The 17,089-nt window shown below is 46.1% G+C and overlaps 1 protein-coding gene across 4 annotated transcripts in view; it reads right to left on the reverse strand.

The window, feature by feature from the left end:
* Positions 1-1,681: 1,681 nt before the first annotated feature.
* Positions 1,682-17,089, reverse strand: part of COL8A1 (collagen type VIII alpha 1 chain) — an 86,356-nt gene continuing 70,948 nt past the window's right edge. For all 4 annotated transcript variants that reach the window (XM_042810678.1, XM_042810675.1, XM_042810677.1 and 1 more), the window contains 2 exons: positions 6,676-6,991; positions 1,682-5,264 (listed from right to left, as the gene is read on the reverse strand). In XM_042810678.1, the coding sequence (XP_042666612.1) occupies positions 3,358-5,264; positions 6,676-6,988 (2,220 nt within the window). In that variant the 5' untranslated portion in view covers positions 6,989-6,991 and the 3' untranslated portion in view covers positions 1,682-3,357. The remainder of the gene's footprint in view (positions 5,265-6,675; positions 6,992-17,089) is intronic.

Raw genomic sequence — 17,089 nt, forward strand, 5'->3', positions numbered from 1 at the left:
GCTAGCCCTACAAAATGCTGCACCGTTAGAAAGACCTCACTCTGAAGTACCGAAGTACACACAAGTAGCAAGCTGGATAACATCCATCAGCCCAAGTTCTGTTTGGCCCACACCCTTAGGGAGCCTGTTTGTTTTTGCCAGTATCTTTACTGTAATAATTAAAGGAAATACTGAGTTACTAGATAAGGAAGGTCACAAATTATTGCACTGAATATGAACTGGACAGTGCCTAACAGATTCAGCTAAATCATATTTTTCACAGCTGCTTGTTGAGAACAACACAGAATCACAGCTTTTGTGTTTATTGATCAGTGAGTGTATGGTACCTCTTGTTTCCTGTGCCAGGATTCTTTTTTAGCAGTGCAGGTAATAAAGTACTGTCACTTTTAAGCGGAGCCTGATCTTAAGACCATGCAAAGCTCAACGTCTGTTTCTGATATAGATTAGTACTTCATTATTTTATTTGCAATTTGTCTCAAGTTTATGTGCCTTTAAAGTGTCAACTGTGTTTTGAAGGCTTTCTTATGGATGTTTCAAGTGAAATTTTGAATGCTACGGATGGAAAGCAATTATTTATCTGTGAATAAATGGTGTTAAGATGTTACTTTCAAGTTGGTTTTTTTTTTTTTTTTGGCAATGTCTGTGCTGTTTATGCCCAATCCCATTATTAGCTCTGTGTAAAGCAAATACAGCCTTCTCAGATGTGGTATCATGTTTCAGAACAAACCTTTGTGGTTAGAAGGGCAAACAGAGCTTAAAATGCTTGAGCCTTGGTTACACCAAGCTGTGCTGCAGGTAGAAATATTGCTCTGGGCTGATTAACAGCAAAACTGGACATGGTATTAGTGGGTAAGATCAGGACAAACATCCTCTTGAAACTGCTTCATGGCTTTCTGATCTTATCTTACTTGGTTCTTTCAGGAGAATGCTAAAATGAAAGACAGTTAACTAAGAAGATGGTGTGTGATGAAAGACACGGGGTACTAGGAAGGGATAGGAAGGGATTGGGTACTGATTGCAATGTTCCACTCCTTTTTTTTTTCCTCCCCTGCTATGCCAGCATCTTCAGCGCGGTTCAAAAAGCAGTTTCCTGCCACAAGTGGTGGGTATTTAGCGTATTCATGTTGGTAGTGCCCTTTAAGGATGGAGGAAATGCTCGTCGTTGAAGCGAGGTTGGGACGGCACACCCTGGGCTGTAACTTACTCTCTGCAGGGGAACTGCAGTTTATCACTGAACTAGATCAGTGAGAAATTAGTTGCCACTTTCGCACCAGCTTGTTGCCATGAGTGAACAACAGGATGAGGGGACGCGGATGGAGTGTGAAAAGTTGTTTCCACACCATAGGAATGTAGCACACATCTCTTAGCCTGGCATCCCACAGGCAGCGTTGACTTTTTGGCTGAGTACAGCGCCTACCAGCCCATCCCACATATATCCAATCTCTCAGCTCCCCTCCTTTCTTACCCCTGTGCCTTTTTCAGTGGCAGACCTTCACGGTGCTGTCCCACTCTAACCTTGCTGTGAGCTGAGCCAGCCATGCCACCACAGGGGAGCTGGAGGAAATCAGTCCTTGTGGCCTGGTACATGAAGTTGATGGGTTGAACGTTCCTTCTAACGACTTTGCTTAATGAAGAGAGGATCCATTTTTCTTTTTCTTTCTTTTTTTTTTTTTTTTTTAAAGATATTTAATAAGATATTTTTTTTTTCAAATCAGTACAAAAATTTTAAATACAAAATTATTTGCTTTTGACATATCTCATATATTCTGGAAACATACCAAAGTCACCAGTGGCTGGTAAGCTGTCCGTCTGTTCCTGCCAACGTTCCATAAAATTTCTGAGATAAAGCACCACATTATATCACTGGAGTCCTTAGTCAATGTCAGACTGCATTAAACTCTGTATTTAAATAACAGTAATGCCAGTTAAATCCAATTTTAGTTCTGCATGAAAAATCTAGTTCATTTTTGAATCAAAAGCAGTAGCGTTAGCTAAGACATGGAAGAAGTGAGGAGCAACTCTTTCAACTAACGTAAGTGTGTGATGTGCAGCACTGTACAGGGAAACACAGAGAAGGACACTGTCGTTTTTTAAATTACTACTCTTGAGGTGAGATTAGCACCATTGATGAACAGACAGTTCTTGCATAAAAGTCGCTTTTCCCGTATACAGAAAAGATTTGAGGCCTGCAGATTCTCCTAGACAATTGGTAACATATAAATAGGGATTGGAAATCAGCCGTTAGATAAAACGAAATTCACGGATGAATTTGTGTGATCAGCACTGCGGGTAAGGTCACTGGTTGATCTGAGGCGATGAGTTAGTTAGCAAACAGAGCTACTTCTGCTTTGCCTAGTCATGGAAGAGTAAACTGATTCCATTTTGGCTGAGGCAGAATATGTGTGTCCTTTTGCAAGCTGGACAGACTGCAGGTTTTTAGCACGAATATGGGAATCCATGCTAATTTATACCACCCTGCTGCATTGCCATGTGTCGGCTATGATGTCTTAATCACGTGGCATAATGCAAACAGTGAAGTCCTTACATTTGCTCTGATCTACCGCATCTGCTTCAACGGTGCGAGTACAGATGGAGGCTTTTTGAAGGTGTTGTGGTGTCTGGGGGTGAACACAGTGCCTGCTGGAGTAAAGCGGTGTGCTGAATCCAGAGACCTCTGGAGAAAGCTCTCAGGGAACGGTTCTGCTGTCAGTATTCCTTTTCCATAATAAACAAATTGCTTAGGAAGAACAAAAACAAACCTGTAGGTATATCTTACATAAAGGGAAGAGAAGGAAAGCTCTCCAGTAAGAGAACCTCCGCTTGTCAGGCAGCCCTGCTGTTGAAAAAACCCCACCACCAACAAAATCCCCCCAAACAAATAAAAAGCCACTCATTTTTTTCCATGTAATTGGAGACTGACCTACTCTGTTTTCAGTCACTGTTTTTCATCTCATAACTGTGATCAATGCATCAGTCAAATACACAGCAGGAGTGAGCGACAAAAACTGATTTGAATCTTAATACTGCATTATTGGGATGAAATGAAGCACGGCATCACAGAACTATATAATGTACAGCTAATATGTCCCCCTTGGGTATGAAACAACTGTTTATGAACCTGATACACGCCTTTAAATATGTTCACCACGCTTTTTTTTTTTTTTTTTTTTTTTTTTTATATCTAGCTGTGCATGTTAAACTTTGTATTTTCTTTTTAACAGAATGGTCCAAAACGGTCATTAAATGCATCTTTTGTGGTATAAGAGTTCGAAGCAGAGAAGAAAGGTTTAGATTTGTGAATGTGTGTGTGTGTGTGTGTGTGTGTGTGTGTGTGTGTGTGTGTGTCTGGTTTTTGTTTTACATGGGATACAATAAATATCCTGAAAAAGATGAGTGAACGTATTGCCCAGCATAGAGTCCTGCTGCCTGCTCGGATGGCATCTGAACATAAACCTTGTCTCCGTGCATCAGCTGAACAACAGCACTCCCAGAGGCTTGGTCCAGGAAGCCCTTCTTGTACTCATCGTAGGTGTACATCAGTGGCTCGTTGTTCTTGAACAAAGCTACCCAGACGCTAGCACCTTTACAGTGAACATGGTAGGCAAAGTAGTAGATCCCGGGGATCTCACAGGTAAAGATCCCTGTTGCAGGGTTGTAGTTTTGACGGCCGTTGTAGAGGAGCTTGTCAAACTTCACGGGCACACCGACCCGGGGGAAGGGAGTGAGGAGCTCTGCTGTGAACGCAGGCATCTCGTAGACAGCGCCGCCGGCCTTGCCCTTCTTGCCTGCATAGCCGTAGGGGGGCTTGAGGCCATCTATCCCTGGCCCTACCTCGGGCAGGTACTGTCCTGCAGCCGGTGGAGTTGGGGGGATGATTACTGGGGGTCCAGGTGGCCCAGGGGGACCGGGAGGCCCCTGGAGACCCGGCTGGCCGGGGGGACCAAGTGCCCCAGGCTTCCCTGGAGGGCCTTGCAGCCCTGCAGCTCCAGGTTTTCCCACGCCAGGAAAGCCAGGAGGACCGGGTTGGCCAGGCTCCCCCTTGGCCCCTGGCAGCCCTGGGGGGCCGATAGGGCCACTGGGCCCTGCGATGCCTGGGATGCCTGAGGGGCCCTGAAGGCCCTGGGCACCAGGCAGCCCCGGCTCACCCTTCGGCCCCACCAGCCCTGGGACACCTGGTAGCCCCGGCAAGCCCTTGTGCCCTGCTTCTCCCTTGGGCCCAGTGGGGCCTGGCAGCCCCCTCAGCCCTGGAGCTCCCACTTCCCCAGGAAAGCCTGGCTTCCCTGGGAACCCCTGCAGGCCTGGTTCGCCTTTGGGGCCCACTGGTCCTGGTGGCCCCACAGCCCCGCCTTCTCCTTTGGGTCCTGGGAAACCAACAGCACCTGGGGGGCCCATGATGCCCGGCAGGCCTGGTTGGCCAGGCTCCCCTGGTGGCCCCCCCATGCCCGGCGGCCCTGCATGGCCTTTCTCCCCCTTGGGCCCCAGAGGACCAGGCAGGCCACCTACCCCACGCTCACCTTTGGGGCCTGGAAAGCCTGGCTTACCAACCCCAGGGAGACCTGGAGGGCCTGGCAAGCCTGGCAAGCCTTGCTCCCCTTTGCCACCTGGGAAACCTGGCTGACCAGGGATGCCATCTTGGCCGGGTTTGCCAACACCAGGCAGGCCAGGAGGTCCTTGCATCCCAGGGACACCCGGAGGCCCCTGCAGCCCCAGCTCACCTGGGGGACCAGGCTTGCCCACAGGGCCCTGAGGGCCAGGGAACCCCACCATACCTGGCTTCCCCACGCCTGGCAGGCCCACAGGGCCGGGGGGACCAGGCAGCCCAGGTGGGCCCTTCAGCCCTGGCAAACCCGGGATCCCAACACCCTTCTCCCCTTTTGGACCAGGGATCCCAGGGACCCCTGGGGGACCTTTCATCCCAGGTTCACCCTTTGGTCCTGGCTGTCCCTGCAGCCCCGGAGCACCCGCTTTCCCTATTCCTGGGAGTCCATGAGGTCCTGGTGGTCCCTGTGGCCCTGGTATTCCCATGGGCCCAACCTCTCCTTTCGGCCCCATCTCCCCTCTTGGTCCAGGTGGTCCCATCACCCCTGGCTTCCCAGGCATCCCTGGCAAACCCGGCTTCCCAATTCCTGGATATCCTTGCGGACCCGGTTTTCCTTTGGCTCCTGGCACTCCATGACCTGGTAATCCTGGTGGCCCTGGTGGTCCTCTTGGTCCAGGCTCACCAGGGGGGCCTTGCTCACCCCTTAAGCTGCGCATGGGTATTTCTGTGTAGGAGAAGAAGGAAAAAGGAAAAGGAAAAGGTAGGAGTGTGAATTGTATGAATCGAATGATGATTGTACAATGCACAATTCACAACAGTTGAAAAACACAAAGGCAATTTTGAACTGAGCGTGCTTCATATGGTACCTCTTGGTTTTGTGGTAGCTGGAAAAGTCCAAAAAATTACTGGCTGATGTTTGCAATTAAGAAGATGTTCTTGCTGTTTTGCTTTCTTCCAACTTGTGTTTCTGTTTATATGAAAGAATTGTTTTGTATCCTCTCTGTTTGCTTTTTTTTTTTTTTTTTTTCACATAAGAGCCATTTAATAGCATTTTCCATGTGTACAACATTAAGCAGAGAAATCTGACTTTTCTCCTGTATTACTGTAGACTAACTTGTGAGTAACTAACTTTCAGAAGGACGCAGAAGCTGTGTGGTGTGATTGTGTAGTAGGAGTAGTTTTGGCATCAGAGTACTGTTGCAGGGAGGGCTTACATTAGCAAGATCAATACAATAAAGTTGTATCAGTAAGAAATTTATGTGTTGGTATGACTGCCAACACCAAGGCTTTAGCTTCCTTTAAGATATTACTGGAAACCTGCAGCCTCACTCAGCATTGCTAAGCTCTCAAAAGTTTTTGGCATAGATACGGCTAATTAGAGCTCCCTCGAAACACTTCATAAAATGCTTTATATTATCCCAAACCACGTTTTTATTTGTGTATGTGATCATGCAGCATTTCAGGTGAAGGTGGTGCCACATGGGAGCAGTTGTGCTGGGGTCTGGTTGCTTTTTTGTTCTGTAACGTGAGAAGAATAATGTGAGAATATAAAGTGAGAGTTTGAGGTTCAATGAAAGAAGAGGTTTCGAGGCAAGAGATCTAACTGTTCTTTAGGAGGGGAAAACCCTCTCTCTGCATGTTTTGCGTTTTATGCGCACAGAAAAAGTCCTTTGCTCACAAGACGGTTTGGTTTTACCGCAGAGAGTTATTCTTGTTCAGATACTCCAGAAATAGACCCTGAAATCCTCCCTCTGCCACTGAAGCCAGTGGAGACTGTGGTTACTCTGAACTTTTAAAACACAAAGCATTAACCAGCTGAGGTCGCACAGACACATGCTGTCTCCAAAAGGGTTGTGTGGGCATTGCTAGTTTGGATGTTTTTTGTTGCTTTCGTAAGTATCCTCATATTTTCCAAACTTTCTTTACTGAATACTGAAAACACTTGTAGGTGCAGGACTGCGTAGTAAGTCCTGTGTGTTCAGCACTTCAGTCCCATAGATAATCAACAGAAAGATGACTTAGAGAATCAAAAAAGCAAATGGATGCCACATCCAGCTGACAGCAGCCCACTCACCCAGGGGCAAACACTGATGTGCGGAGTGTGACAGGGCCAGGCTGATGAGGGACCTGCCTACCTTTTTCTTTCTTGGCACCCATGTCTTTGCCAAGCATTGGCACCTGGGGAACCTCCTTCATGTACTGAGGCAGGTGGGGGTACTCCTTGCCATACTGCATGTGGGGCACCTCCTTGCCCATGTGCTGCATTGGGATGCCTTCCTTGCCCAGCGGCATGTGAGGTACTTGTTGTCCGAGGGCTTGGTACTGGGGCACCTGGGGCGGCAGCTGCTTGATTCCATAGTAGACACCACCATGAGTGGACTTTACCAGCTGCAGGGAAATAGCAAGAGCCACTGCCAACAGCTGTGTGGGAATGAGCAGCACGGCCATCACCTGTGGGAAAACAGAAAAAATCAGTTGGCAGAGATTGTTTTCAGCTGTTATGAAGGCTTTGGACCATGTAGTGACATCTTGCTTAATTCTCACATTTTGCTCCTGCTCTGAGTTCTCTGTTAATTTGCATTTGGAGAAGGGCCTGCTCTTTTTGTAGAACATTATCCTTCACTTCCTCTGAAATCTAATCTTTCAGTGGTGATTAATATGTCATTATTACTGAGGAGGGGTAATTTAAAACTGTGTAGGAAACAAGGATGTAATCATTAGTTGGGTGTATGACAGGACAGCAATGGATGTTGCGTATCTTGACTTTAGCAAGGTCTGGCACTGTCTCCTGCAACATCTTTGTAATGAGACTTAGAAAATGCGGGATAGATGAGTGGACAGTGAGGTGGATTGAGAAGTGTCTGACTGACAGTGCTCACAGGGCTGTCAGTGGCGCATAGTCTGGTTGGAGGCCTATAACTAGCAGTGTTTCCCAGGGGTCAGCGTTGAGTCTGGTATTGTTCAACATCTTCATAAGCAATCTGAATGAACGGATGAAGTCTGACAAGTTTGCTGTTTATATAAAGCTTGGAGACACACCAGAAGGCTGTGCTGCCATTCAACAAGACCTGGACGTGCTGGAGAGTTGGGCAGAGAGGAACCTAATGAGATTCAACAAGACAAGTGTAGTCTTGCACCTGCGGAGGAATAACTGCATGCATCTGTACAAGTTAGGGGCTGATGTGCTGAAGAGAAGCTTTGCCAAGAAGGACCTGGAAGTCCTGGCTGACAACAGGTTGGTCATGAGCCAGCAGTGTGACCTTGTAGCCAAGAAGGCCAATGGTATCCTGAGATGCATTACATGAGTGTGGCCACCAGGTTGAAGGAGGTGATCCTCCCCCTCTGTTCTGCCCTGGTAAGGCCACATCCTGGAGTACTGTGTCCAGTTCTGTGCTCCCTGTTTTAAGAAAGACAGGAATCTCATAGAAAGAGTTCAGTGGAGGGTAACAGAGATGATGAGGGACCTGGAGCATGTCACTTATGAGGAAACACTGAGAGACCTGGGACTCTTCTGTCTGGAGAAGGTGGAGGGGGTATCTCAGCACTGTAAGTGCAGGAGTCAAATGGATGGGGCCAGGCTTTTTTCATTGGTGCCCAGTGGCAGGACAAGGAGCAACAGTGCATCTGGAACTCGGGAAGTTCCATACAAACACTGGGAAGGACTTCTGTACTGTGAAGGTGACGGAGCAGTGGTACAGGCTGCCAGAGAGATGGCGGAGTCTCCTCTGGAGATATTCTAGCCCTGTCCGGACACTTTGCTGTGCATCCTGCACAGGTACAGCCTGTAGGATGCACAGGATGTAGCCAACCTGCTTTAGCAATGGGATTGGACTCAGTAACCTCTAGAAGACCCTTCCAACTCCTATGACTGTGAGTTGTGATTCTGCCATTTCCCTATTTCTGCTCTTCAGGAGGCTTTTCTTTCTGTCGATGTTGACACAGCTGTCATTAAAACAACCAGCAGAACGTTAATATTTTCAGTAACGATCCTAAACAGGCAAAGCAAGCCACGGAAGTCAGAATGGAGAGCAAACAAGCCGAAGAAGAAGCGAAGTACAGGCGAACTAACGCTAGGTGGAGCGGGCGTCTCGCGGCTGCCCTCCGCGCTCTCTTCCCGCGCAGCAACGGCCGCGTGGCGAGGAAAGGGGAGCGCGGAGGCTTTGGGGTTGTGGTGCAGCTCAGTCCCAGGCGCCGTGCCGGCAGCTGAATGCTTTGGCCATGGGACTTAGGCCGCGTGCAAGCCCAGCATGCACCGGGGAAGCGGCTGGGGCTCGTCTGGTAGCTTGAGCTGCACCCTTGGCCCAGAGAGACGTTCTTGGGGTAACGCCGGCTCAGTGTGCAGGGAGCACTCCGTGTTGCTGGAGAGCTGTGTCGAGGTCTGCTCTACTCGCGTGATGGGAAAATCGCCATGCGAGCTTTTGAAGAAAAGCAGTACAAGGTGCGGGATAATTTGAGACTGTTGTTGAAACCTGCAAGTATGAAGGGCAGGGCGGATTTGGAAGAAGGAGGTTATTAAATTAGTGTTTTGGCTACTTTGCTGTTCTGGTGGCCAATTTTTTTTATTTTTTTCTTTCAAAAAAAAAAAAAAAAAGATGGTGGAATCAGTGGGGAGGGAAATAGGTAAAATTCCTTTGGACTTAATTTTTCTTTTTGTTCTTATTGCAAGATGTGGTTTTGGTGTGCAAGTGGGAGCCATTTGAAATAACTGAAGTAAATTCTTATGGGGAGGCACCAGTTCACAGTGTAGAGGGAACTGAATCTCTCTGCTTGCCATACCTGGCCACACCAAACCTCTCGCAGTGCACCTGCAGGCATGACTGCACACACGAGGTGCTTTTATGTGCCCGCGTGCGTGGAAATTCTGAGGGCAATCCAGCCAGAGCTTTGAGGGATAGGAAGGCTCCAGAAATGAGGTGACCTCATTACATCTGTGTTTCCTTTCAAGTCTTTTTGACTCATCGTAACCAAAACAGCGTGGCTTGGAAATGACAGATTGTTTCTTATCTATTGACTTTGGCTGGGGCCAGTGGAGTGGGAAGTAGGGGGTGTATCTACTGAGTGACCTTGGGCCCAATGGGCCTTGGCTGACATCGCTGTGGGAGGAGGTCAGTGTCTCCCGGGCAGCCTCACGCATGCTGTCGGGGTCTTGGATCCACTGCAGGAACCTGGGAAGGGACAGTGCTGGTTGATGGCCATGCAGCTCCCACAGGAGAAAGGGTCAGGCAAAATTAGCCTCGATGAGCATGATGAAGCCACGTGTTTGACTGCTACTGCAAAATGCCTCTCAGCTGCTAGGAAGCTATTAGAGTCTTTAAGTACCTAGAAGCTGCTGAAGACCTTGTCTTGGTTTTTAGAGAAGTGTGTAGATCCTAACTGTTGGTTAGGTCCATTGGAGCTTATGAATAGCAAAAGGAGATTTTGACAGCAGCGGCACAGTTTAAGGACAATATCAGAGACAGGAAGAGAAAAATGCATGCTGAAGATGCAGCCAAAGTGTAGGGTTCTCCACACCCTTCACCCATATCTCAGCAATTTTGGGATGACCTCCAAACACAGTATGATCCAATGTGCTTTCAAAATTATCTGTCAGCAGAGTGATAAGCTGACTTTGGAAAGGGATTTTCCTGGGCTAGTATAATGTGTCTACATGTTTATGGCAAGTGAATCTGTGTGTGCATGCGCATTTAGAGAAGCCAAAGACTTGAAGTAAGCAAAAATTTGCCTAAACTGTTTGAATGTCTGAAGAAAGGGAGAAAAAGCTGCTGCGTCCCATGCACAGCCAAGCATATGTCTGCCTCTCTAACAGATGCAGTCAGGTACATCATTTTGCTCCTGTCATTCAGATTGTAAATATTTTGCTTTACCTAGGGTGGGGCAAGCAACTGGAAGGCAAAGGAAAATTATCCCAAGCCACAATGTTTAACTACTTGTGTGTGAATGCATGTGGATCAATCTGTGGGTGAGGGAGTCCATGGAAAAAAAAAATGCATTTTTACGGGCAAAGCTCAAGTGAGAACATTTCTCAATAATCTCTTTGGTAGAGCTTTTCTCCTGAGAAAGCTGGGGACCTCCCTTAGGCTGTTTGTGTTTGTCAGCAGAAACCGAAGACAAAACAAAATGTACCAGCACTCATAATTCTTATATTAGTGTGAAGAAATAATGGCTGTTTAGCCTAATTGGGTGAAGAATGTATGGAAAGAGTGATGCCCGTCTAGACTTGAAATCATAGGTGGTCTTGCAAAGAGTGGAAATCAGACCTTGATTAGTCAGTTGTTACAGGCAAATGACTGCTTTGCAATCAATTTTTGGGTTACATATAATTTACCAGTGTCTCACGATTTGTAGGACATTTGCCCAAAGGCTAGTTCTACTGGTTTAAATTGCCAAGATACTGCTTTTGAGCTGCTGGGTTTCTCAAAACTGCACGAGACATGAGGAGTGTATCACAGTGACCTGAACTCTTCTGCTCTCGGGTCCTTTCCATGGGGGAGCTGCGGGGACCTGCTCCCCACTGCACCAAGGGCATGGGCTGGCCAGTGCTCAGATTGCCATGTGGACATGACTGCTGGAAAACTCACAAAGGAGGCGTCCTGATGTCTCTGCGTGGTTTGCACCCAGAGGAGAGCTACTAAAAATATTTGTTGCCAAAAAAGCTACATTCTCCACAGTGTTTTTGGCTTGAGATCAAGAATGGTTAGGAACTTGTAGCTACTTTAGGATTATCCTTGATAACTTATCACATTGCAAAATATTTACAGTGGTGTACTCAGGGATGGCTCCTGTCTTGGGAACTGGGAGTTCCAGTCCCACCTGGGGCCTCCCGAACCTCACTCAAGTCTCTCCCTGTCTACAGAGGAACTCAGGGACAGCAGAAAGCCACAGAAGCAGCCATTAACATGCTTCAGAGTGAGGAGTAGCACAGCTGTGTGGCAGGGTGCTGGCAGGTTCAGAGGCACGGCAGCCCTCCCCAAGGATCCCCCTGGCTCCCAGCTCAGAGACAGAGGTAAGCGCCAGCTGGTGCTGAGCCAGAAAGAGGCTCTCTACAGGTGGTAGCCATTTGCTTTCTGTTTTCATTTCTGGTGTTACATTAGCAACAAAAAAACCTATACTGCTACCATGTTGTGTGACTTTGTTCCTTAAACCTCTGGGTTACACCTGTGAGCACGTGGATACCTCCACCTAGCTAGCTTTCTTCTGAGAAATGCATCACAAAATGACAAGAGCAGCCATCAGAGTTTTAGATAGGGTGATTGCTCAGTACCAGGGAGTGGCTGGGGTGACTGCCACTGGGAAATGCCTTTATTTATGAAGAGTCAAGTAAATGGGGTCCTCATTCTTGGAAGCATCATGGCAACCCATAAGTGATTTGAGCAGTGTCCTTCCTAGCACATTGATGTCTGCAGTTTTCAGACTTGATTTCAAAACCTAATCTCAGCTAAAATTAATCTGCATCATTAGTCCTTAATGCCTTTGAGGAGTAATTTGTCCATCACTGAATCCTTTCTGAAGGGATTTGGGGATGCACTGTACTGCACAGAGGTTGAATTTTAGTGACTACTTGTATTTTCAGGGGCAGGAAAGACTGACAGCCTTCTGTTTGCCAAATAATTTTGTTTGCTTAGTGCTTAGGATGCCATAATATGTGCTTTACCACTCAAAGGTGAAGCACTTCTCTGCCTTTCTGTGCCAAACAGTGTTTAATGTCATTTGGACAGATGTTTTCGTATTTGCAATCAAACTAATTAAACCTCTAATTTAAAGTTTCTTTTTGAATGTTCAGTCACAACCCACACGTAAACAGGAAGTAAGGGCAACAAAATGCAGCTTCGCACAAAAATTCCCTCAAACCTCCAGAACATCAGTTTAGACTCGCTCTACCAATTTAACCTTAAACCTTATTTTTGGCAATAGAGAGAACAAGGGAGGTGGGGAAGTGACCCCATCCATTGTGCTGCCAGGAGGAAATAGATCTTTTGTGCCAGGCTTGGAGTATCCTTCACCATTTTGCTTCTGACAATGCTTGGTGTTACTGGGGACAACGCCTGGTTCTTGTGGGTGAAGAGTTTACCTTGCTGAAGGGCCTGAGTACTCAGCAGGGAAGACCAATCATAGCAAACTGGTGTTTGTTGAATGTAGTACTGTATTTTTGTCCCCTGTGAGGTTCCCCCACAAAGATCAGGTTTGTTTATTTTTTGCCTCCCTCCTTTTCACTGCCCCCTCTGAGGAATCAAAGTAGTGTTGAGTGTTTGTGCTCTGTTTGGGTAACTGAGAAACAGCTATTGTTCAGTACGTTCAAAATAAATTAAATCATTTTGCTGAAGGTCTGCGAACTGCAGCTGATTACCATGTGGTATTTAGTAAATCTAAGACAGTCATACCACAGATTGTCACAATAAACATTTTTAAATGCACACATGCATAAACTTGCTGTGAGTGGGGAACACTCAATACGTGGCAGATGCTATTTCTGTCTTTTTAAATCAAAATGATGCCTGAAGTTGCTTTCCTGGAGAAGCGTGAAAACATCTCAGTAAATGGCTTAATCTTAATAACAGATAATCATCTATAAGCTGCCTTTTGCTTCATGGCAATTACATGATCTTTTCTCTCAGTGCCTGGGGATATTTCCATTTATTCATTTGTAAATCCATTTCCAAAGATGAAGCAACCATTCTGCTCCAATCTTCTTCCAAGCAGATTTGTGCATATGCTCAGCCTGGATAGTGAGCTGGCTGTCTGGATGGAAATGGCACCCTTTAAGTGACCCCTTTCCTACTTTCAAACGACTTACATTCATGTGTGTGTGTCTGTAGCTACATACATATTTGCCTACCTGCAGATCTGTGTGCATTGTGTGTGAAAGCACGTCCTGTGATTGGAAGCAGCAGATGGGAAGGGGAAGCAAGGCCATGTAGACCTAACTGTACTGTCCTCAGTCTTCTCTGTGTACCTGGAGAGAGGACCAGCTTAGGGGAATGTTAGCATAACAGCATGTGACTGTAATTATGGGATTAGTATTAATTATGAGTTGGATTTAGCAAAGACCTGCCTTTGAATACATTTTCCTGCCGTGCATCATGTGCTTGAATCCTCTTTCTAATGCTCTCTTCTGGGCCATTTGCCTGCAGTCTTGGTCAGATGGATTCGATGGAGACACCTTCAATACTGGCCAGGCCATTGCCCCATAAGGCAGCCACACGCACATAGTGATCAAATCCCAGTGCTGTCTGTGTGCTGATCAGCTCTGGTAACCTTCCTGGTGCAGTGCCCAACGTGGGCTGAATCTCACACCATAACTGGCTACAAAGCATTACTGGCCACAAAACAATCTGGCTTTTAAGCTGCTCTTGGTTTTACTCCATCCCTCATGAGGTTGTGCTAATAACATGCAGGGAAAGTTCCCCAAATTGTGGTGATCTGCAAGGTGTTTCTTAGTATTTCAGTGTTTTAATACAAGACAATCTCTCTAGCAGTCCTGCTGTAAACTGTACTCACTGTAAGAGGTGAAAGAATTTTGCAGTTTGGTGCCTTTCTGTTCAGCCAGCTGCAGCTGATAGGGCTCCAACAGGTGCCCCAGCTGAGCTAACTGCAGATCTGATGCCAGTCCTGTTCTGAGGGCTGGTTCTGAAGTGAAGGGGTGAATTGCCCCATTGCATCAGGTGTGTGAGTAGGCAGAACGGAAGCAGGAGGCTGCTGCCAGCTCTGGCAATTAAATTGAACTAAATGTGACCTGAATCTTCACCCAAATATAAATGGCAAAGAGTCTCAGGGATATCTGCTGGTTTTACTCTCAGAGAACTTTTACTAATGGAAGTATTGTACTAAAAGTAGGAAAATCAAAATACATTCTTTGTGGAGGTGCACTGATTCCTAAAGAGGCCAGCAAGGCTCAGCTCAGGCCACATGCATATATAACATAGACTGGTTCAAGATTTTCTCTTGTGACTCTGAGAAGACTGCTTAGAGGGGTAGCCTGTTACAAGCTAGCAGCTCTCAGTGCATTTAGGAAAGCCTGTCTGTATGTGTAAAAAATGGGGTGTGGTTTTAGTCTCTGTTATCAGTGACAAAACGGGTTTCTTATAAGTTTAGACCTGTAACTCTCCTCCCCTCCTCTTTTTTGGCGTTGCACGTTGATGCTGATTAAGTTTGAGTGTTTTTCAGTGGTCCACATGGGAGTCATTAACCCCTAAAAAGGTGTCAACATCATGAAATCTCACTGTCTAATTCTGGGTACAATCTTTTTTGATTGAAGCCTTGAAGGCCAACTATATCCCAGGCTATATCCCAGCAAGAAGAGGGAGGTGACTGTCCCCTTGTGCTCAGCTCTTGTGAGATCCCATCTGCAGTACTGCATCCAGGCCTGGGTCCTCCAGTACAGGAAGGGTGTGGAACTCTTAGGGCAGGTCCAGAGGAGGGCCACTAAGATGATCAGAGGGCTAGAGCACCTCTCCTGTGAGGGAAGCTTGAGGGAAATGGGATTGTTTAGCTTGGAAAAGGGAAGGCTCAGGGAAGACCTCATTGTGATCTTCCAGTACTTGAAGGGAGTGTACAAACAGGAGGGGGAATGGCTGTTTATGAGGGTAGATAGCAACAGGATAAGAGGGAATGGTTTTCAACTGAGATGGGAGGTTTAGCTTAGATATTAAGATGAAGTTTTTCACACAGAGGTGGTGACGCACTGAACAGGTTGCCCAAGGAGGCTGTGGATGCCCCATCCCTGGAGGCATTCAAGGCCAGGCTGGATGTGGCTCTGGGCAGCCTGGTCTGGTGGTTGGTGACCCTGCACATAGCAGGGGGGTTGAAACCAGATGATCACTGTGGTCCTTTTCAACCCAGGCCATTCTATGACTCTTCGTTACAGAGAAACTTCATTTGATGTGTCTCTTCCCACTGATTGTACTGTAGTCTTTGCAGCCTGCATTTACTATAACAGTTCTGGAGTTCTTGAACTCTAAAGTCAGAAATCTGTGCAGGACTGAAGTATTTGGCTTGATTCATCAGAAGCAATTTATTGTTCTCTGTGACTCCTGTTGCAATCCTGTGGCCTTACACTGCCTTCTTGCCATAAAATATGCTTGACTGCTCCTTTTGAAACTTACAACACACAGCATTGCCTATTCACTTTCCCACTTTGATGGTATACAAAATCTGTTTTCTTAGCTTTCGCCCTCATGCTTTTCCATATTTTTTTCTTTCTAAATAAATTCAAAAGGGTTTGGAGACTCCATTTTGGAGATGAATTGTTACCATTTGCAGTATTTCCCTTTGCTCTGCTTTGATAAGCCTGTTAAGGGAAAGATCAGCTCTTCTCTCCCTTTTTTTTTTTTTTGTTGTGTTCTGACTTTACAGCACTTTAGAACCCCACAGTCCCAGTCCAAGGGAGATATGAAAACATATATATGAAAGAAATGTCTGTAAAATATTTTTCTTGAAAAAAGCCTCCTTTCTGTTAGAGGATTTTTATTGGGAAGTTATTTGCCACCGAAAGATTCTTGCCCTTTGCCTACTTTCCCTACCTTTGCTTAAATAGTGGAAGAAGTAATCTTGCCTTAGAAGGTTAAGCATACAAGACTATGCCACTCAGATAAAAATCAGTGAAGGTTGTTTAAAAATTATTTAGCAACAAAAATTTCCCTATTTTATTGTCAAATGCTGCAGATATTGTCATATTTGTTAGGACATGCTGATCTCAGTCATGACCTGACACTGCTTCATTCCCATGAATCAAACAGATGTTATTCCATAATCCTACTCCCTACATAAGCAAGTCTTATTTTCATTCTTACGTGTCTAGATGAAGGACTAAGATGACAATAACCACAGCTAAGCTCTCATTCAGTTGAAATGCTTTAAAAACTGGGCTGTTTATTCTCTTTCTTTTTTGTTTTAAACACTGTTCTTTGGGCCAAATGTGTGGGTTAACATAAAACTGGGAGTTGCTAGATGGTTGACTGGTGGATCTACCAGTGCATATTTCTTCCTAACATGGTCCTCTGGATGCCAGCTCTATCAAAAGCTCTAACATACATCTCTGCGCTGCCATCATGGCTGAACTACGCACTGGCCTTATGTTGCACCACAGGAGGTTCAGGTTGGATGTTAGGAAACATTTCTTCTCAGCAAGAGTGGTGAGGCATTGACACAGGCTGCCCAGGGAGACGGTGGAATCACCATCCCTGGAAATGTTCAGGAACCGTGTAGCTGTGGCACTGAGGGATGTGGTTAGTGGATATGGTGGGCATGGGCTGGTGACTAAACTTGATCTGTCTTAGCAGTCTTTTCTAACCTTAATGATTCTATGATTCTGTACATCCCTATACCACTTCAAACAGATTTGCCTATAAGGGCCATCATCAAAAAACTATTAACCTGAGTTTTGAAACACTCAGCATAGGTTTGCTTCAGTGAATGTTGACTGTAAATGTTTATCAGGTCTGTCAAAAGAAAAATAATAGTTCTGAAAAACACATACACATGCAGAGCTCTCCTTCACCCCCGACAAATTTATTCTGGATCCATGAAAATATACATCTGTGCAAAATAAGGAAT

The sequence above is a fragment of the Centrocercus urophasianus genome, unplaced genomic scaffold (genome assembly GCF_019232065.1).
Source record: "Centrocercus urophasianus isolate 14NV4802_14NV808 unplaced genomic scaffold, USGS_Curo_1.0 seq_12, whole genome shotgun sequence".
Taxonomy (NCBI): domain Eukaryota; kingdom Metazoa; phylum Chordata; class Aves; order Galliformes; family Phasianidae; genus Centrocercus; species Centrocercus urophasianus.